Source organism: Arachis duranensis, chromosome 4 (genome assembly GCF_000817695.3).
Source record: "Arachis duranensis cultivar V14167 chromosome 4, aradu.V14167.gnm2.J7QH, whole genome shotgun sequence".
Classification (NCBI taxonomy): domain Eukaryota; kingdom Viridiplantae; phylum Streptophyta; class Magnoliopsida; order Fabales; family Fabaceae; genus Arachis; species Arachis duranensis.
Genome location: NC_029775.3, coordinates 99,725,556 through 99,748,189, shown reverse-complemented (window position 1 = coordinate 99,748,189; position 22,634 = coordinate 99,725,556). Strand labels below are relative to the sequence as shown.

At 27.4% G+C, this 22,634-nt stretch overlaps 2 protein-coding genes across 2 annotated transcripts; both read right to left on the bottom strand.

The window, feature by feature from the left end:
- Positions 1 to 1,253: 1,253 nt before the first annotated feature.
- LOC107485194 (transcription factor SCREAM2) lies at positions 1,254 to 4,617 on the bottom strand. Its single transcript, XM_016105709.3, has 4 exons — positions 4,413 to 4,617; positions 4,125 to 4,262; positions 3,625 to 3,795; positions 1,254 to 1,467 (listed from the first exon to the last, which is right to left on the bottom strand). Exons 1-4 carry the CDS (start codon positions 4,491 to 4,493, stop codon positions 1,387 to 1,389), a joined length of 471 nt encoding a protein of 156 aa, XP_015961195.1. The 5' UTR covers positions 4,494 to 4,617; the 3' UTR covers positions 1,254 to 1,386.
- A 13,580-nt stretch (positions 4,618 to 18,197) lies between these two features.
- On the bottom strand, positions 18,198 to 22,589 carry LOC107485197 (uncharacterized; the record flags this gene model as incomplete). The annotated part of the gene is given in 9 exon segments (XM_016105711.2): positions 18,198 to 18,778; positions 19,307 to 19,906; positions 20,067 to 20,240; positions 20,692 to 20,743; positions 20,832 to 20,899; positions 21,099 to 21,157; positions 21,751 to 21,894; positions 22,250 to 22,352; positions 22,481 to 22,589. Coding segments are annotated over 9 exon segments (1,525 nt in total), but the record flags the coding sequence as incomplete, so codon positions are not given.
- Between the last annotated feature and the right edge of the window lie 45 nt (positions 22,590 to 22,634).

Sequence of the window (22,634 nt, the reverse complement as noted above, 5' to 3'; positions counted from 1 at the left end):
ATATAAAAAGGTTAGTAGAAGATCTTTATTAATTTTTTTGAGTATTTATTAATTAAATATATCTATTTTAATCTCTTCTATCAAATTTTTTATGTACTAATTACATGTTAAAAGTTTGAATTGTTGATATTATTAATATTTTTTATTATTTTAAAATTTTTTAAAAAAAATACATGGTAAACGAGATATTTATCAAACAAGATATTTATCCACATATCTTATCTCATTCGTACGAAATACATACAAAATTATCTTGTTTATCGTGTAAATAAAATAAGAAAAATATTTATTTTAATAATTATTTATTTCAGTAATTATTATAATTAATTTATTTATTAAAATAAAAAACCCCACAAATGTCACTAGACTAAACCGCAAATCGATTTATAGTGTACTTTGTTGAATTTGAATGGTGGACAGTGGACCTAAGGTTTGATTAATCCAAGAATGAAGATATTATAAAAGCATTACATGGACATATCCCATGCATGAAATGAGATAAAGAGCGAGGATTATCAGTCTATGGGCCTCTAGGCCCAAAAGGCCCAATTCAGGTAAGAAAATTCGTTGTCAATCTGCTTTCTCGATCGGCCCACCAAATGCAAACATATAATGGCACTATGAAGTTTGGAGTCTATGGCTGTCCATTCATTCTTTTCCCACTAACCAAGAAGATGCTTGGCCGAATCAATATGTATAATGGAGAATGTTAAGCCATCATTTTTATTAAAAAAGAAAAAATTGACAGTTAATACTTAGTAAGTATTTGTTTAAATTAAAAAATGTTAAGTTATCTTATATTTGTGTATGTATAAGAGCAAGATATACTCTAGTTTTGCCACAAATTATTATTTCACTTCAACAAACAAAATTTAAGCTTAAATTAATAAAGAATAAAGTACTTTTTAAATACTTAATATTGAACTTAGTCTTAATTTTTTTAATATTTAAAATATTTTATTTTTATTACAAACATCTTATTTTATCTTATTTTAATCCTCTAATTAATTTTTTTTCTAAAAATATCCCTTTTCGTTATCATCTTCTAGATAGCAACAATAATCATAATAATAGATTTGTAATGGCCATAATTATATTTTTAGCAATTTGAGAATGAAAATAATAACAAAATAAAAAGAAAGTAAGATAATGATAGAAAAAAAAATATTAATTTTGATTAGAGGACAATAATAAACAAAATAAAATTAAATATTTTAAATATTAAAAACAAAATTAAAACTTAATTCAAAAGCTAGAGACTAACAAATACTTTAATCATTAATAAAGATTAAAAAAGGTACTATACTACTATATATATATTTAAAAAACAAAGCTTTTTATTAATTTTTTCTATGTGCTTCCAATACTATTACATTTAATTATTATTTAGTAATTACTTTTGTTGATTGCTTGCAACACTGCTTGCTTCACCACTTGTGCGTCAATAGTATCATTGTTCTTTTGACTCTGCAAAAGAAATTAAACCAAATAGTTTTTATCAATCCAAATTTCAGAAGGAATAACTAGAATCACGTGATAGGAATTTTCAATTGTATCTATGCATAATGTGTGTTATTTTATTTCCCACAAGTACTCATGTTTGACAAGTAGACAATAATAACTATTAATAATAATGCAACTCTTTAATTTGCTTAGTTGGCAATAGTGCTCTATATATATATAGCGCATGCAATACTACATATGGCTAGTGAGAAATCCATTTAAGAGAAACACTGTTTTCATCTCTGTTTGTAACATAGAAAGATCGATCGAGGGAAAAAAAATAGTAGAGAAGAGAAAAAAGATAGAGACCCAGCGAGGGTGGTTACTATAGAGTAATTTCTGTCCATATAAGTAATTTTCATTTTGTTAATTAATTTATTTAAGCTTATTTATTTGTTTGTATTTTTTTTTTACCTACAATTCTTAAGTTTTGTTTGCATGTAATTTCATTAAAAATATATATAAAGGCAAATAGTTTTTTTCCCAAATTTTTAAAAAATATTCAAATTTTTATGTTTCTCAGACAAAAAAAAGTGTTTATTTCTATCTTTATAATCAAACGAGAATATGTTATTCTATTATCCTTATATTTGTCTTGAAGAAAATATCAAAATGCAGCTTAGAAAGAGAGAGAAGTTTTATGTTGTATCAATCTAGTTAACTAGTATGTTAAAACTTAAATCACTAATAATACTATATATTTCTAAAAATAAAACAAAATTTAAAGTAAAATCTAAAAACCAGCACATTCTCTGGAACTTCAAAAGCAACAAGAAAAAGGCTGGAAATGAAAACTTCAAAATCAAAACCACTACTAAATACTAAATACTTTCACCACAGAATTGGTGCAGCATATACATCCTTATTCTTCCAAAAGCTTAAATAATGAATAGGAATAAACAAATAAATAGTTATATCTCTAATAAATATTTTCACTACTCAAGAATTTTTTTATTTATATAAATTGCTTTTACATATTTTTTTCTTTTATTGGTATCATGTTGATTTTTTTTTTTGTCAACAAGGATCAAAGTCTATATCTTTAAGTTATAGAAATTCTGATATATATATATATATCCTTTTTTTTAATTTTAAACTAATAGACTGATATATATAAGTAGTTATATCTCTAATAATATAAAACTAATAGTTATATGTAAATAATTATAAGAATTTATAATAACTTGATTTCTTATTATTCACAATATTACATTTCTTCTATATTTTTTTTCATTTATTTTATATAGTAATTTCATTTTTTTTTTGTGTTAATATGATTAATTTTAAGCAATAATATTATCGATTCTCTCTATTATTTCGTACACCTTGAAAAGAAGCTTCTATATATAGTTATGTTGCTCAAATAAATGTTGAACAATGTTTACCGTGATCGATCTTATATCCATATAAAAATAATTTGTTTGAAAAGTCTCAATCCCTGAAGAAGAATACATTAAGTAATTTCCATTAATTTAATTTATTTGATCCAATAGCTATATTTTATTATATTGAGATTTAGATTAAGCCAGAATCATTTCTTGTCCATTTTTGAGAATTCTTAGGCTCAACTAGGAAATAAGAAAAGAACAATAAAATATATATAAAAACAAAAAACTTGAGTACTGCTTAGTTATATTACCTGAAATTGTCTATTTGCTGCTAAAAATATATACATGCTGAAATAATACTCCTATGTAATAATACTCTTAGGCCCTAAATAATATATGTTATTGTATGAATTGTTCAAGTACAAGGGTATTCATATTTCATGGTCAGACACCTATTTATCATGAAAAGTTGTAAACCAATTAAGGAAAGAGTTGTTGAACTAATTTTTTAGTTATACTTTTTTTTCCATTATTAGCAAAAAGTACTATTTATTTTAATTATAACTGAACTCATCCAAAATAACAGAAGTATTGTATTGAAGTTATATTTTATTCTAAAAAATGACACACCAAAAATCAAATTCTACACATTTAAATTATAAAAATTATTGTATATATTATGTCATGAATGATCTTTTTCAAAACCACTTAATGAATAATTATATAGGATTAGTATATTCTATAACAAAAGGAAGAAAAAATAATCAAATAATAAAATATTATGTTGGCTTACTTCTCCACCCACTGCTTGAAGCTGGAAAGTGTCTTCACAAGAAACCCTAGCATCAAGAACATCAAGTCCAAGCTCTTCAAATGCTTTTAGTATTGAGACCAACATACCAGGGCAATTCTTCTCTGAATACACGTTAATGTGGAAACCTTTTTCTAGGGTTTCCACAGTCACCTGCAATTTTATTTTATTATTATTAAACATGCAATTTGTCCTTATTTTTTGTGTTTATTTTTAAAAAGATATTTTTATGTGAAGATAATGTTAAAAACTGTTAAATAATTTTTAGACAAATATATCAAATCATTTAATAATTTACAATATCATTATATGAAGATATCTTTGTAGAAATAACTATCATATTCTGTTCGTATTTTATCCATTATTAAAAACTTTTGATATATTTGAGAACGATTTCACATGTATATAAAAAAATTGCCGAAAAAAGATAAAAGAGATATTATAAAATAATCAAATGAAATAAATACAGAAAAAATAGGCACCATAGGTAGTTCATCATCAATTTGAGAGGTTGACGAAGATGTTTCAGTGATTACAAGCTCGGAATTCAGTCCCTCCACTTTTTGCTTCAACTCCTCTATGTATCTGGATGCGTCCACAATAATTGAAGCTTTGTTCACCTGCAAAATAAATCCCAAAAGAAATAAAATTCAATATGAAGAAGCTTTTGCAATTGAGTAAAAATAGTGATGAGCTTGATTGATATATATTATATATATTCATCATGAACATAAACCTACATATATAATATAGAATCAATTATTACATACACCACTAGAATTTGTAACATCTCGGAGTTGATTCAACTTTTGTTGAAGAGCCTCCCTTCTTCTCTCCCTACTAGAAGCCATGCTTTCTTCTTCTTCTTCTTAGTTTTATTGTTATTATTTTGCTTTTCACTTCAATAATTTTTGTGTATTTGGTTTTTGTTCTTCTGATAACTTCTTACAAGGTCTCTGTCTATATACCCTTACTCATCAATTCCCATATATATGTGGCTTTGAGGTTTTTATTTTTGCTTTTTTTTTAATATATAGATTTGTGGTATTTCAAAAAGTTTTATTAAAATTAAAATATTATCTTTTTAATTATTATTTAGTAATACTTTTCAATACGTGTTGTTAAAAAAATTGTTACTAGTGCTATACAACAAATATAATTTTAATTTTAACAATACTTACATAATCATCGTGACATAGACATACTAAAATTCATCATATATATATATAATATAAATTAAAATAGTTTTGATAAGAATGAAGGATTATAATTGTCCTATTTCAACCACCCTTTATGTTTTATATAAAATGATAAGACATCGCACTTACTTACACACATTAAACTAGCTTGCTAAATCTTACTAATAACAAGAAATAATGTGAAATCAAATTACTGTTTTACTTTATTATTATATATATAACAATAGAGTAAAGCTAAGGAACCAAAAGTATATCAGCCAAAACCTAGTCAAATACTTTTGGATGAATTTAAAATCTCTACGAGTTAATATATATGGATGTTTCTTCTACTAAATATCAGAATGTTTCTTTTTCATATTAAATGGATGTTCTTTTATATATTTTTCGAATTTGTAATTGTTGGAGGTGGATAGATTAATGTGAGAGAAAAGAGGAAGGTTTTTATAAGTTTTAGTTAGATTTACTTAATCAATTTAAATTTTTTTAAATTTTAAATTTAAAAAATTTAAAATTAATTAATTATTAATATAAATTAATGTAATTTTGTTTAGTGTTTTGCTAATAAATTTTAGTTCCTTATACTTTTTCATAACAATATTGTTTTTTGTCTGGTTCTATCTTAATTAAGAAGCACTCATAATTCGTGAAAACAACATTTATCTACCTCATAAATCATAATCCGTTCCTACATTCATCATTTCACACTTTCCCAAAGCCCGAACAAGATTTCTTTTTAGTACAAGAGAGGCAGGAATTAGTGGCGATTTTTTAGGATTTTACAGCAATTTTAAACCGTTACAAAACGAATTATCAATAGTTTAAAATTTAAAAATGTGCATAACATTAATTAATTGTATAAATTGATTTTAGCAATGATTGATTAAAATTAAAAGGAGAAGTATGAGGAATCAATGGAATATTTGTACAATGTAGATAATGGAAGTTTATGGAGTATTAGAGATATAACCATTAGTGTTACCTTTTCTCATCAGCTGAAGCTTTTGGGATGAGTGATATCATGACATGGTATTAGAATGCTAGATCTGAAAGGTCAAAAATTCGATCTTTAGTGAACCTCAAAATCAGTCTAAATTTTTAAAAAGATGTTTATTATTCTTAGTACTCATATGGTTATTCTAAATAATATAGGAGATGTTCATTTTGTAACTCAATGACGATGATGAATGTGAAGAAGGGTATTTAAGTGAAATAGAAGAGAGAGAAAGAGAGGAAGCTAAGGAAGTCCCGTGAGGGTAATGTTTTGGATGGATTGACAGCTAAAAGAGGTTTGTTTGAGGCATCGATTCGTAGTTTTGGAAGGATTTAAATCATATAAACAATAGAATGGAACCACTTTGAGCTTCCACGGCTTTATCTATCTATCTATCTTTCTTTCTTTATAATATAGCCACTTTCTTTCATGGAACTTAGCTTCCCTGTCACGTGCCAGATTCCCTTCAAAACCGCGTTAACTCCACAAAATTCTCATTTTCCTCACACTCATCCACGTGCCTGCTTCTACCATCCCTCAACCCTCCCGCTCACCCTTCATTATGCTACTCCAAATTATTGTGGCTGCTATCATTTAAATTCCTTGTTGAAATTTTGAAAATAGTAAAGTTTAATTTTTCAATTTATACGTAATTAGGGTTTCTTATTTGTGTAATGCACTATGCATAACATCATTTTTTAATATATGATAAGTTTGTTATTATTTTAAATTTAAATTGTTTTATTTAGTTAGAATTAGGCCGGCTTTGAGTTTTTATCATTTTGTTATTCATCAATTATGAAGATAACATAATCAATGTCGGTTAATTGAGTGATCGGTTTACTTGTTTGTTTAAATAAGTGTAGAAATTAGTCATGACCAAAAAAAAAGTGTAGAAATTAGAATAATCGACGATAGACTCTTAAATGAAGTTTATATCCGTGTCAGATTAATTTTTTGTTTATCGGACTAAAAAATACTGTAAATAACAAAAAAATAATAAAAATAACTTCTTTAGATTAGAATTATAATTAATTTATATATATATATAATAAATTTTAACATAATTCGAATTTAAATTTAGTCAATTTTTCATTCAAAACGTTTTTATGATTAACGCTTAAATTTACAGCATAGATAGTGTTTTTTAGGAGAAACTCCACCACCTCTTCCAATGGTCCTTCCCGGAAGCACGGAGATATGCTTGACAAGAACTTTGACCATACTATGGATAAAATCCATCGACTTTAATAATTTTAATGGAGAAACTTTAGCATTCTTCCAATGATCCCTCGTAAACATGTACGTATAAGTTTGCCAAGAGTTTGATTATTGACACGATTGGGATTGGTACGCCTATCCTTATTTTATTTGAGCACAACGAACCTCGTAAATCATCTCATTAAAGACTTCTCACTTTTGATCCATCGGTTTAAAATGAGCCATGAAAAACGCTCAAAAAAATAATACTTAACAAATTTAAATTTAAACGAAATAAAAATGTTATAAATATTTAAAAAAAAAATACAAGTACTAAAATAAATAAGTTATTTGTTATTTTTTAATAAAAACATAAAATAAATAAACAGTACTAAATTTTTTTTGTCTCTAACATGTGAAGTATATATCATCTAGAAACATAATAAAAAAAATAAGTACTATTTATTACAGATAATTATTCTTGGAAAGTTCACACATATCTGACTATTTGTTTCTGAAAATTTTTAAATAAACCAAGTGAATTTTACAATTAAATAATTAAATAATACATTTATAATTCACATGAGATCATATGAACAGTATTATTAAAATATATTTTATTTAAAAATAATAATTTATACAAATAAATAAATCAATAAAGAAATTTTCAATGCAGAAATTAAATCAAATAGTTCACACTTGGACGACTTCATCTCTAGAAGTAGTTCTTTTCTCTCGTGTGTCTATATAGAATAACACATTTAACATGTGACCTACACGTTAGACTAAAAATTTCTTGCTAACTGAAGCTAAGCCAGATACATCTAAGTTAACGTTATTACCATTATTACCATTATTAACTATAATTTTTTAATACGAGACCTTTCAAATAAATTCAAAATATATAATTTTAAAAAAATTATTCTTCAATTATAATTTTATAAATATAATTTATAACTTATAATAGCATAAATAAAATATAATTATAAACATAAAATTTACTCACATGTTTGGTCCTAAGGGTCTGAAGACCAATATCAAAATGGCATCGATATAAAAATTAAAAGTTGAAATCAAAATGATTGAAAAGGGTTGAAGATGGCAGTTTCATGAAAGAATAACCTCAAATAAGGCAGGGAAGCAAGGTAAAAAAAATTTGTTTGGGAGCTTATTGGTTGAAAAATAACTTATTTACTTAGTATACTAATTATAAATAGAAATGACAAAAAAAATGTACTTATCACTATAAAAAAAATCGTCGGATATATTATTGAATTTATTCGTATACTTACTAAAAAAAATTACAACAGTATTAATATGTTTATCGTTGGATTTAACAGTAAAATAAATTTGATGGTATAAATCTTGTCAATAATTATTTATTGTCAAATTTTTTTGTTCGTCGCTAATTACCGACAGATTTAGCAACGGATATAAATTTTTATTTGGCGAAATTCTTGAACTTGTTATCATCAGATTTATCAAGATAGTAAACTTCAATTTATAAATTTTTAAAAAAAAAATTGAATGGCATCTTCTTAGATGATAACATTTCTTTTGCAATCTTAACATCCAAACAACAGCACTAAATCATACTTGTAGTCTAATATAAAAAAGAAAAAAATGAACTTCTATTATATTTCTCTCCAACCAAACAAAGCTTCAATTCTCTCATTAGTGCTCTCTCTATTAAATAATAGTATGAACTATATGCAGTAGGGTTAAAATAAAGAATCATGAATATATACTTTTTTTATTTAATTTTTTGTCTTATATCTAATTTATTAATTTTGTGAATTATATTATTATTCATAGACAATTACTCTTCTGAAAATGAGGGAGTCACTAATCAAGTAGTGTTTTAAGATCCAATAATGACCACCTGCAAATGTGAAACAAATTGGTGTTCAATGTTAATCATTATAACAACAACGATAACTTATGTCATTAAAAAAAAACAGCGAGTTCACGTTTGCCAATTTATTCAATTTATTTATGTGAATTAGGTGAATTTTCATTTCTTGAATTCCAAACTAAAGTAACCTAAACTTTTTCTGAAATAGTATAAATAAAAATAAATTATCAATAATTTATTTAACTCCATCATTAAAATAATATAAATTCAATTTTTTTTTACATAAATGACATAATTTAATAGCAACAAGAAATCATTTATATATCTTTCTATATCTAAAATTTTAATTATCAATTGAACTTAAAAAACTAACATATTCAATATTATTACATATGATTTATCCGAACATATCACAACTCACCAATACCCTTATCTTCAACATATAATTTAATATTATTCAAGTCAACAATATCTAGACGACATTTATAAATAGACCAAAAAAACTTCACAAAAAACTAAATCATAATAATCTAATAAGCAAATAGACGAATAGTTAACAAAAATGACAAGAAATTACCCTGTCTAAGTAACTCAATAGCAGTTAAGGCTAGTAATATATATCCTACCTGCGTGTACCCAATCCGGACCAACCCATTCGGATAGGGTTGTCAATCCAACCCATTGCGAATAGGGTAGGGTACGGTGTGAATTTGCCTGCGTATAGGGTAAGGTACGGATTTAGGGTATATCCTATCCACACCCCTAATATATTATATAATATATATGTAAAAGTTATATAGTGAAAAAAGTGAGTCTTGAATTCATAATCTTCCTCTTATAAAAACTTGAAATAACCACTAAACTAGTTGATGATCATATTACTTGTAATTTTATGTTGGGTTTCTTTAAGATTTTATTGTTTTTAATTTTAATTTAAACTCAGTATTTTATTTTCTATTTTATTAATATGTACGAAATTTGGAATAGTTAAATTTTATATTTATTTAAATTTTTTTTATGTTTCTGCGGGTAGGGTCAGGTCGGGTAGGGTAGGGTAGGATTTAAAACTTGAGAGTGCGGATAGGGTTAGGATTGAGAGATTCTTAACCCGCGGATAGGGTTAGGGTAGAGTTTAAACCTTACCCTACTCTACCCATTACCAGCCCTAATAGCAGCATTAATATTAGAATGATGAGCTGCCCCAAAAAATCATAGCACACAAACAGCTTATTTAAATAATTTCATGTCAATAAATAAGAACACTAAAATATAATTTATTCTGATAATAATAAAAAATATAAAGATACATTAATAAAACAAAGCTAGCTGAAAAAAAAAGTAAAAATGAGAATAGGATTAGAGTTTAAAAAGGAATTAGAATTTTTTTTTAAATAAAGTAAAAACAGAGATGAAATAAGAAGAATGATGAGGACAACCTACTTAAAGGAGGGAGGAGAGACACAGCTCCGACAACAGAAGGTGCAATAGCGACAGTGGCACCAACGGCCACAGGGACAGATAAGCTTAGGGTGCCTTGTTAATATTCAGTTGGAGCTACTGAGTAAGGTGGTCTTGTCTCTCACGTATATCCTGAAGCATCTGCTGAAGTTGTCTAGTCATGAGGTGATAAAAAATCTTCTTGGTTATGACATCGTGAGTTTTTCTATATAAATTTCTCCTTCACAGAAAAACAATTAGCATTAGCTAATCGAAATTAAATACATAAGCGTAACAAAAGATAGAAACTAACTAAAATTTGAATAATTAGAGATTTTATCACTCACTTATGAAACCATCGCTTTATGGTCTCAGCATAGATCTTTCTGGAGCTCAACCATGAGTGGTCGTACATCAGTTTGATGACATTAGTACACTTATGTGTATAAATATTGTTATCCAATACAAACTTATCAATGGAAAACTTAAAATTAGTAAACACATATTGTTTAATAATTTTAAAATAAATTACATTTAAAATCAATTAAAATAGTGTTCACGCGATCAATTTATCAAACCAAATCTTCATCCTAAAGACTTGCTGTGCTTGGTATATGACTGGGATTTATGAGAGAATTCCGGCACCGTGGTGTCTATCACGAGAGGTGGCGTTGATATAGTGAAAGAATCTACTTTGGTGAATCAGTAGGACGACTTTCTAGAGGAATAACGGGCGCAACAACAGGACCCACATATTTAGGGGTTAGGAACTATAATGAAAGACTAATTTTGTGCACCATGTGCCTATAAGATCTCAGAAGTAGTCGAAGTAGAAGGTGATAATTGAGAAGTCCCATGAATGACAATTACTCTTCTTCTATCTTAACTACAAGAACATTTTTGGCTGTCAAAATATCGAGAGAGATGAATAAGTAAGAAAAAAGAAGAACAGTGTCCGTAAATGTACCCTATTATATGAAATTTTTTTTTAAGACTATAAGATATTGAGTGAGTTCATAGACATGATGCACAATATTTATTATAAAATAAAATATATGAATTTTATAACTTCTTTTTTCAGTAATCAATACAACTAGAGATAAATTTGATATTATTCATTTCATGACTATTACTACAATATAATTTTAAAAATTTTAAAAATTTATAAATAAAATAAATTAAAAATTAAAAATAGAAGGGATTAATTTAAAAAAAAAAAGTATTTTGACTTCTAGGGTATTTTATTAGTGCCAACACCTAAATTTTAACCAACAACATCATTTATTAAATTTTTTAAAAATTTCAATAGAGTTTCGTCTACAATTAAAATCTTTCACCAAATGTAATTTATATTTTTACAAACCAACCATATTTTTAAACAATTTTAACCAAAATTTGGCAAAAGTTTCTCTTAATTTAGAAATTTTCACCAAAAAATTGTATCAATTCTTACATAGGAAATAGTTGCAAGCATAAAATAAAATAAACACACCTTCAAACAAACGTCAAATCCTAACCGTTTTAGTATGTATTTTCTTATTATTTTGGACTTTATTTTTTAACAAACAAGAATTTTGAGAAGGTACTACTAGGCAATCTTCTCTCATTTTCATCTTAAAACTCTATTCTAAAAAAAATAAGTCTAACATAAAATTTAAATAATTTATTATATTCAAAAGTTAAAAATAACATGAGCACTGCACGAACAACCCACAAAATATAATTGCAGAAATGATAAAAGAAGCGATCTCCAATGGAATTTTTTAAAAAATAACATAGTCTTAATTAAGAAACAATTTATTAAATTTACTAGGTAAAACTAATTCAAAAAGTCATTTAATTTAACTAACATAACGAACTTAAGTGGTAAAAATATATTAATTTAAACTACAAGATGTAATTCACCTAAAATAATCTAATTACAAAATAAAATTAACCCTAACAACCTAAATTAATTAAATTAACGTTAATAAATCTAAATAAAAACACAAATTTTAAATATGAATCTTTAAAAAATTATAAATTTTGAATTTTAAATTTCAATTTTAAAACCGAAATACTATAACCAATAAATTAAAAAATAAAATAAAATTTAAACAAAAATTTAAAACAAAAATTTAAAAAAATTAAAATTTCAAACAGACTTATATTTTAAAATAAAAAACTAAATACAAAATTAATAAAATACATAATATATATAAAAAAGTAAAATACATATAAAAATACAGAAAAAATTAAAAATTAAAAATAAAAAAAAAACTAAACTTGATTGTTAAGTTGCGGTAGAAGTGTGGTGGTGATGTTTACAGTGCGGTGGCAGTGTTAAGTTTTTTCCATTTCTATCATTAATGAGTAGTGTTAGAATTTTTTTTAACAAAAAATTAACACATTGAAAATTGGGGAGGATTTACACTAAGCTGAAGGATGTACGACGGTGAACAATGACAACGGCGACTGACGAAGTAGCGGCAAAAACGACAGACCTTAGCAGCAATGTTTAAACTTCTGGTGGCTCAACTAGGACAATGCAGGAGAGGGACTCATTTCCTATGGAAAGGAAGCAGTATTGCGAGGATAAGAACAGTGGCCGGCGATAGAAACAACGAGAGAGAAAGACAGAAGAGATGGAGAAAACGACAAGAGAGAAAGAGAGAAATAAAACGGTGAGAGAAAAGGAGAGAGGAGAGGAAGAGAAGTTGCATAAGTGAGGGGGAGGTTTCTGATTTTGAATTTAGGGCAATTGTAAAATTGGATTTATCAACAAATAAATTTGACGATAAAGTGTTAGTCGTTGCCTAAATGTTGCATTTCACTAGTTTGTGTCACCTTCAAAAATTTTCAATGGAAAATCCATCCTAAATTTAGTGCTAATAAAATTAATTTTTACGTTTCTATTTATTGGTAGATTTAGTTACGGAATTTTGAATTTGACAGTAAATGATTTTAGGAATGAATTTTTACTTGTAATTGTCGAAAAAATTACTGTTAAATCTGTGAATAAAATTCGTTGCTAAATTCAACGATATTAAACATATTTTTTTGTAAGAAAAAGTTTAGGGACCAGCAACTTTTGTATTTTGTGGCTAGCACTTAACTATAAAAAAAGTGAGTGATATTTTATTATTAGATATAATCTTACACCATTAAAAATACTATTAATGGCCAATTAATAGTTACAAAATACAAAAGTTACTGGTCTCCTAACACTCCTCTTTTTGTAATGTGTAGGAGGAAAAAATTAAGAAAAATCATATATAAAATGAGCATATGGGTAGGTTAGTCAAATAATTGTGGGATAATTTGAAATGCCACGTCAAAATTTACAATAGTTTAATTGAAACACTAAAAATGAAGGAGGAAAAAAAATGAAAATAACAGTAAAAAATGACAAGCAAGGGAGCACAACAATGCTGTGTTCAGTTTGAAAAATTAAAATTGAATATAGATAGAAATGATATAAACTATAAAGTACGTAGGAATAGAGATTTGAGGTTTCCTATTATTTAGCAAGCATATAACACTTCATAACATGAACTTGACCTCAATTTTCTTATTATCATTTCCAAAAGTAACTAAAATATACGATCAATCAATAATAGTTATATTTTTATACGGGTGTCAATGATATTTAATATACAATAATACAAATAATATATATTAGTTATTTTAGTTTATCATATATTATACATTTAAATCAATTTTTTCTCTTAAACTTACTTTTATTATACTCAAACAAACATACATAACCTAATTTTTTTGAAATGATTTCTCTAAAAGTAATATTAATTCTTTAAACCTAATTCTTTAAAGTAATAATCCTCCTAAAAGTTTAACGTGAGCTTAGCGGCCGGACGATTGTTCTTATTTTAATTCAAATTCACAGCTATGATAATTCTTTGATTAGATATTTCAACAACACATATAATAATAATCCATTTATAACATAAAGTTGAGCAGCCACTATATCTGTGATATATATGACGTAACACACATATCGGCAACACGTGCTTGTCTTAACTAGCATAATGATTAAGCAGAATAATTTAGTTAAAATGCATTAGGTTTAACTTGCGGAATAATATACAAAAATAATTTAATAATATGGATTTAAAAAAGGTTAAACTATTAAAATTTATTCCATTAAATTACACTGTTGGATGAAAGTTAAAGGTTGAAGGTTGATTTAACTGATCCACAAGTAATTAATGTCTTCCATATTCTAATCATAACAATATATTCACTGGTCGTGGCGAGGGTGACTTTGTACTTATCAGTTATTAATTAATTAATATTTAATAATAGACCTTGACATAAATCATATTAGAGAAGGGTACAATCATTGATTATTATTACTTCTTATTACGATAGTTCTAATAATTTGATAATTTTAGTAATATCATAATTTAACTACTTGGCAAATTGATCAGGGAACTGTATCACTGTAACTCGTTCCCACTTTTAATTTCCCAATTAAACAGTAAATACTAAATAGTAAAGTATTATATAAACACACTGGACAAAAGTGTATTAGTAAAATAAATAGTGTACATTTTGGAACTTTATCTCGTGACCATCTTTTTTTCTTTTCATCCTTTCAATTCCTTTTATTTATTTATTTTTGTTTAACCATTTGATAGAATAGAATAATACATTTAATCGTAACAAATATTTGTTTCATATATTTATAGTTGAACTTCTTTTTCCATGTCCTTCTAATAATTTTCTAAGGCTCAACACATTTTAAACGATAGTACAAAAGAAAGCAAGGACTACGATTGAGGATTTAGCAACCTAGATATAAGTACTTTATAGTTTTGTTAACATTATTTAATTATATAATGTTAGAAATATAATGATTCATATATTTTTATTTATTAGTTTAAATTTTAAAAAAATAATTTTATAACATAATATTAAAATTTTTATTACTTAAATATCTAAATTATAAATAGTTATGCTCCGTTTAATTTGATCAGGCAATAATCGATGATGATATTAGCAAAGATTCCAAAATGGATATGCCGACACAATTTCGTAATGAAAAAATATAAATAACTAATAATACTTTTGAATAATGTGTAAATAATATGAATTAATAGAGTTAAAAGAGTAAATTGATCTTAAATTTAATTAATAGCATTAAATTAGAGTGTAATGTATTTTTATTTGATTGATGATTATTCATGTTGTTCAAGATAGTCATTATTTACGTAGCACTCTCCTTTCGTAATTTGTGATGCTTCTCCTTTGCTTATTATTATTATGATGTGAGAGTTATGGTATGTTGTAAGCTAAGTGACATTAGAGTTCACGGGTTAGAGTTCTTGAAAGCTAAGCTTAATTGTTTGGGTGGATATAGATCATGGTAAGTGTTAACATATGGAAACAAAATCATATCTTATATATGATAGGGGGAATAAAGAAAACCCATTATGATCATTTATTTATGTATATAATATGATCAATTCTTGTTTGTCTTTAGTTTTTCTCACATGTTGGGTCCAGCCAGTAATACCTACACATATAGGAACAACATATCAGAGATGGCAACAATAGGATCATTTTTGTTTTCACATCAAGTTTATATATTCTTTCAACAATTGAGTGGATCTAATTTATTCTAAAAATTAGTTAAAAAAATGAAATGTGTTTTATATTTATAAATAATACATAAAATTTTATTTTTTATTGTTTGATTCATATAATGAATCCTACCTATAATACCGAGTGATAAAGTAGTGTGATTAAATTTATGTATATAGAAAAATAAAATTAGTGGAAGAGTAAAGCTAGGGAACCAAAAGCATATCAGCCAAAATCCAGCCAAATACCTTTGGATGAATTCAAAATTTTTACGAGTTAATATATATGGATGTTTCTTTTACTAAGTATTAGAATGTTTCTTTTTCATATTAAATGGATGTTCTTTTATATATTTTTCGAATTTGTGATTGTTAGAAGTGGATAGATTAATGTGAGAAAAAAGAGGAAGGTTTTTATAGGTTTTAATTAGGTTTACTTAATCAATTTAAAATTTTTAAAATTTTGAAATTTAAAAAATTTAAAATTAATTAATTATTAATACAAATTAATGTAGTTTTGTTTAGTTTTTGGCTGATAAGCTTTTGGTTCCTTATATTTTTCCTTAGTGGAATGGGTAAGTTTTTCTTTTCATCAAAATTTTGAATAACAAACACTAAAAATATTAATAATTGTAATAGATATACTATTCATGTGTATTTATTTATAAACTTAAATTTTTTTAATAAGTAATTTCATAATATAGTAGTATTAATATTTCAAATCCAAAAAAACTCTTTATAAATTAAGAGATGATGCCTTAAAATATAACAATTTATATGTCGAAATGAAATAAATAAATTAACAAATAGGTTATTTTTGAATTTCTTAACAAACTAAAATAAAATTGATTTTTTTTATAATAATAACCATAAATTCAATTATTATCAGATTTGGTCGAATCGATTAATTTACATAACTTATTGGATCATAATTTTTTTATTTTTTTAAAAACAAAAATCATGAATATATTTTTTTTTTATCAAAAAATTTAACCATGATTTAGTTTAAATTGTGTAAATCGGTCGGATCAAATCGGATCTAATAATTATAGTACGGACAATTAAATTTATTATTGTTATTATAATAAACTGAATTTATTCTGGTTTATTAAAAAATAAATTATTAATCGATTTAATAAAAATATCTAATAATATTATGACACATATAAACGTCTTTAAAAAAAATATTTTTAGTGTGTTTATCGAAGTGGTCTCTACATATATTATGATGCAAGTATTGGCCACCATATCCTAAAAGATATGCTGAATTTTTAGACCATTTTGTTGGAGAGCCTCTTGTTTCTTTTCGGAGATAGAAAACAAGAATAGATGAGTAAGCTCTGATTGTAATGGCTTTTATAAAATAAATGAAGTCCTTCATTCACAAGACTCATCACTACTTAACGTAGGTGAGTTTCCCCATGAAAGTTGGAGATCAATTATTCCCAACCCATGATTTAATTATTTGTAATTTTGTGGACCCTTTTCAATAGTAATACTACTAAACTAAACATACCTAGTCATCAATTTCATCAACACTTTTCATGCCCCTCTTTCCATACTTATTTTATACTTGTTTAAATTAAAGCATTTAAGTTTTTAATCAAAAGAAGAAAATACGTTATCTTTTCCTGTAGCTTTTACTCTATAACATGCCTTTGAAATTGACGTTCACACAGCTGTAAATTAATCATGTTTACTTAAATAAATGTTATATGAACATAGTTTACTTTGTGTCGACATTTTTTGTTTCTTATTATTATACGTCCTAATTCATCTTTAAGAGTGATGATTTTTTATTCGTATATATTTTTTTAAACATATCTTATCATTCAATTCCGTGGTCATTCACTTAAATATATCTACCCATAATAATAATATGTACAATAAAATTCGTGTATACTTTGGATAAAATTTCACAAACAAGTTTGACTTTTTCTAATATAATTCCTTTTCTTTGTACCGATAGAATTGGATTACATTTTTTTAAAAATTAATAAAATATTAAAGTAAATAGCTAATCACTTTTAAATTAAGATAATATAACATATATTTCATAAAAATTACAAAATCAATAATGATTAACCCTTACATTACTAATTTATCATTTTTTCACTTTAAAGGATCTAAATTCGATAGAATTACATTAAAAACACTTTCATCAACACATAAAAAAAACATGAAATTAATACATCAGCAAGAGATTAGGTTTTTAATATCAGTACAAAATAATTCAATTAATCAAAATCGTTTTAACATACCTCATATCCTCATTAAAAAAAAAAAAAACATAATGAAGTCCATAATCATAGGCCAAAATTTTCAGAACGCTTTGAATTTATCATCAAAGTAACATTCTCTATCTACTTATTACATCAAAACTTCCATCATGCAAACAAGTTTTGGTGCTATTTACACACAACGGCCACAATTTCAGTGAAGGATCAGCACAGAACAATTTAACATGACCATTGACTCATGTCTCATACACAAGCCCCATTTAAGGGAAACAAGAAAAAATAGCAAAAAAAGCAAAAAGCTAGTGTTTTAAAACCTTCATGTAAAACTTATTTTGATGCCAGTATCAGTAAAACAAACAAGCAAGATTTTCATGTGCCAGTTGAAGCCAGTAAATGACTTGGCCTAAACAACAACATTACAAGAAAACGGGGAAGTTCTGCTCTCCGGAAGCATAAGAAATTATAGTTCTTTTCAGCGGTGGTATATAGTTTGCGCCATGGAAGGCCGCAGCTCGAAGTATATTAAAAGGTCCGAAATCAACAGAGTAAGCTTTCTGGAAGCTTTCAAGGATTGCCATCATGGAAATATTTGCTGGTTTCCTCTCCGCTTCATACTTCTTTAGCAAGTTCACCTGCACAGCAAGCATGCACAAAGAAGAAAGAATCATACTAGTTACATGTCATTCCCTTCCATATCCCTGGCAAAGTCCACACAAGGGTGTAAAGGCGCTAGAAAGCAATCCCAACTTCAAAATTTATATAGTAAGGGGCGTTTGGTTTGCGTTTTCATTTTCTATTTTGATTTCCAGTGTTTTCCGTTTTTATAATTTTGTGAAGAAAACAGCAAGTGAAAACAGAAAATAGGATCTGTTGTTTTCACTCTTCTCTTTTTCCTTCACAAAATCCAGAAAAACAAAAAAAAATATTGAAAATGAACACAGAATATGAAAATGCAGAGCAAATGCATCCTTGATCCTTGATCTCTCCAGTGACACTACTTTAGGAAGATACCTCATCCTCCAACCTTCAAACTCTTTCAAATTAAATCAGAACATACATACACAAGGGATGCTTTGAGTTCACAAAGAACGACAAATAGAACATGTAAGTATCTAACTTCAGATATATGTATTGATAAGCTCATTGTAAACAATAAATACCTCTCCGATGTCAGTGCCTAATGCAATGCCCTCTGCAATAATTCTTGAAAGAGAATATGCATCTCCAAAACCCAAATTGACTCCTTGACCAGCAAGAGGATGGACAGTGTGGGCTGCATCTCCAATAAGAACAACACGTTTCGAAGCATAGGAGTTGGCATGGCGTAAAGACAAAGGAAACACCATCCTTTCAGAGACTAACTTAGTTATTTTCGGTGGAACTTCAAAGGATTCATTGGCTGATACTGTTGTATCCATTTGAAACCAAGAGAACAGATCTCGTGTTCCAGATAAGCTTGAAGTAGGATGAGGTCCATATCCATAATCTAAAGCGGAATTCACATCCTTCAAAAATTCTTCCTCAGCAATTGATTTGCGCTGGTTTGATTCTGTTGGGCTCATGGTCCAAACAATATTGCTGAACTTATCACCGATGGGTAAAAGTGCAATTGGTCCTGTAGGTAGAAACCGCTGCCATGCACATCGATTTTCAGAAGGATGCTCTACTGTGCAGATGATTGCATTCTGAGAATAGTTCCATCCAGTTGTTTTGAATCCTGCCAATTCTCTAACACGTGATTTTCCTCCGTCGGCCCCAACCTTCAAGACAATCATGTTTAATCAGATATCAATTGTTGCATATAAAATTGCAATAATCAGATAGCTTCTAACTGGTTACCAGAATGTAAATTACCATTGTTTTGCCAACTATTTATCACAATGCAATTATAACAAAATTCATAATCAAAAGTTTAATTACCACCAACTTTGCATATATGCTATTGCCATCACTAAGTTGCAGCCTTGCACATTGACCTTGAGCAGATGATGATTCTCTGCTGCTCATATTCTCCTCCACTACAGACATGCTGCTTCGGTTCAAAGTCATTGAATTTAACCTCAATGGATATATTGTTCTCTTGAAATCAGAATCCTGCCAAAAATTAGTAGTTTGCAATACAATTAAGTATCATGCCTTAGAATAACAAAGTTTTCTACTGACATAAGGAATAATCTTGACAGAAGAACCTTGGAAGCAGAAAAAACATAGCTAGCTAGATTTAGTGATTTAGTTGTGATGGATCTGAAACCTACACGTAAATTGATGACTTAGAGTTACAAGAAATTTCTGAGCATCCAAGGATATCATACAAAACCTCTCTTCACTTTTATACCAGTGTTAAGACACTAGCAACTTGGATAATTTATAACATCTAAGGAGAGAAGAAGATTAAAGAAGAGGAGGATTAAAAATCCTCCTAACAGCTTCCAACTATGAACAATGTAAAGAACTTCCAACAGAAAACACAGTTCATGCAGTTAAAATGCAGAAATTATACTATAGATCACAAAATGAAATAAAATAAAATATTCTGATACTCTACCTGTATGCATGACAATAAGGCACTATGGAGAACTTTATTCTCTGCTACACACCTGAATGATCAAGTTTAAGGTATTAGTAATATGATAGCTGTTCTCAAAAAGAGGCTCTCTTCAATGTCACATATGTTCACACTTTTACCCAAGAAAGTCTTTATTTACGTCTCTTGCATTGTATCTAGCATACCCCAGCCCAGTATAATCCCAGACCTGCCAAAGGATACAAAATAATCTATGAAATTTTGAACAATTCAAACAAAAATAACATCCTTATGGTTATAATGCCTTGAGTTTAGCAACAAAAAAAGAACTTGGCAAGTGAAACTAGGAGCTTGGAAAAATGAACAAACTATCAAAGGACAACTGATATATAAGTGCACAAATTCCAAGCACCAGCATCTGGGAATACCTGCATTTTGTCAAAATATGCATGTCTATTTTGCTCAACATATTTCCAAGCACCAGCATCTGGGAAAATAGATCAACTAATAAGAGTCATTATCTACATAAACAATATGTTTCCAACTTTTTGTAACATTCTTGAAAATAAACTTTTAGGTGTCAAATTGACTTTAGGAAACAAGTTTACAGTATGTTTGAATCTCTGTTTTATCTCAAACAATGGTGTAGACAAACTTCTGTTCAAATCATAGTTTAAAAGTTTCCAAATAGGAAACAAAACATGGTATTAGAGTCCTGGGAGTGATTCTATTCTGTTAGCAGTTATTGGCTGAATTTTTAAAAAGCAATGGTGCCTATTTTCACATAAACCAGGAATAAGAGAATGGTTGACCACTTTTGTCTGTTCTACTCATGGCAGTTCCAAGGGAGATGCAATTTCAAGCACGTACAAATAGCTTAGCATCCATTCCGTAATCTTGAATTTTTTTTTCCCCTGTTTTGCTCTTTTCTATACTTCTTATTCCCTCTTTAATATTTGTACTTCTCCCATTTTCTCTTTTTTATTTTTTGGGCATTTTATATCCATAAAAGAAAATTGATCATTTGAAATTGATAGCATACCACGGTAGTAGTGAAAAACAAACGTAAAAGCTGGATACCTTTCATAAAAGATATAGTTGCTGGAGTTACTGTACTGACTCTTGGATCAGGGGGATCTTCCTTCTTAATGCTCATGCTACCACTGAGAGCAGGATTGCTATCAATAATTGCAACACTCAACTGCTTAGTCATTGGCATACTTGCTGGAAGAACAACACAATTAGGAGAATAATTAGCCAAATTAAAAGTATAACTATTTGCCTTCAATTATATCCTGGTCTATTGTCATGAATCATCTCTCCCAAAGCTTTAAGCTATTGGGAAGACACACATGAATGTTTTACATCTAACGCATCCCCTTAACTTCTATTTTAGAAGAACGAAGACCATAAACTATTTTTTCTAAAATTTTTAAGCCACTTGATAGCGGCACATGGTCGATTCAATATCTATCAATTATTTTTTCCAGCTTCTTCAACCACAGCCCTTTTTTTATCAAAAATCAAAGAAAAGAGAAAAGAAAATGCGGAGGAAGAGGAGTATTAGTGTATTACCTACCCAAGAAAGATGCCAAAGCCATGCCAACCATGCCTCCTCCTACAATAGCAATATCATATTGTTGAATACTATTGCTTGTGGTGTTCTCCTTCTTCTCATTCTCCTACAAATTTTCAAACCACATCAATTGGGAAAATATAAAAACAAAGAATAACAACAAATAAAGTAAATATTCATAATCATAGATGGGATATAAACCAAGAGTTATTATTATTATTATTATCCACTTACATTGAGAATTTCAGCAACATTGGAACCAGGAACTTTAACAACCCCGGTACAAAGGGACTTGCTTGGAATTTTCAACGCAAAGAAATTTGAAACACTCCTCTTCACCAGTCTGTTAACGCAGCAAACACATTCAATTAGACCCATAATAATTAGT

What these genes read in the sequence shown, in the direction of transcription:
- LOC107485194 (XM_016105709.3), bottom strand. Translation starts at nt 4,493, where the DNA reads ATGGCTTCTAGTAGGGAGAGAAGAAGGGAGGCTCTTCAACAAAAGTTG. An exon ending in ATGTTACAAATTCTAGTGGT is followed by an intron (nt 4,263 to 4,412) that starts GTATGTAATAAT and finishes TTTATTTTGCAG; the next exon opens with GTGAACAAAGCTTCAATTAT. An exon ending in TTGATGATGAACTACCTATG is followed by an intron (nt 3,796 to 4,124) that starts GTGCCTATTTTT and finishes ATAAAATTGCAG; the next exon opens with GTGACTGTGGAAACCCTAGA.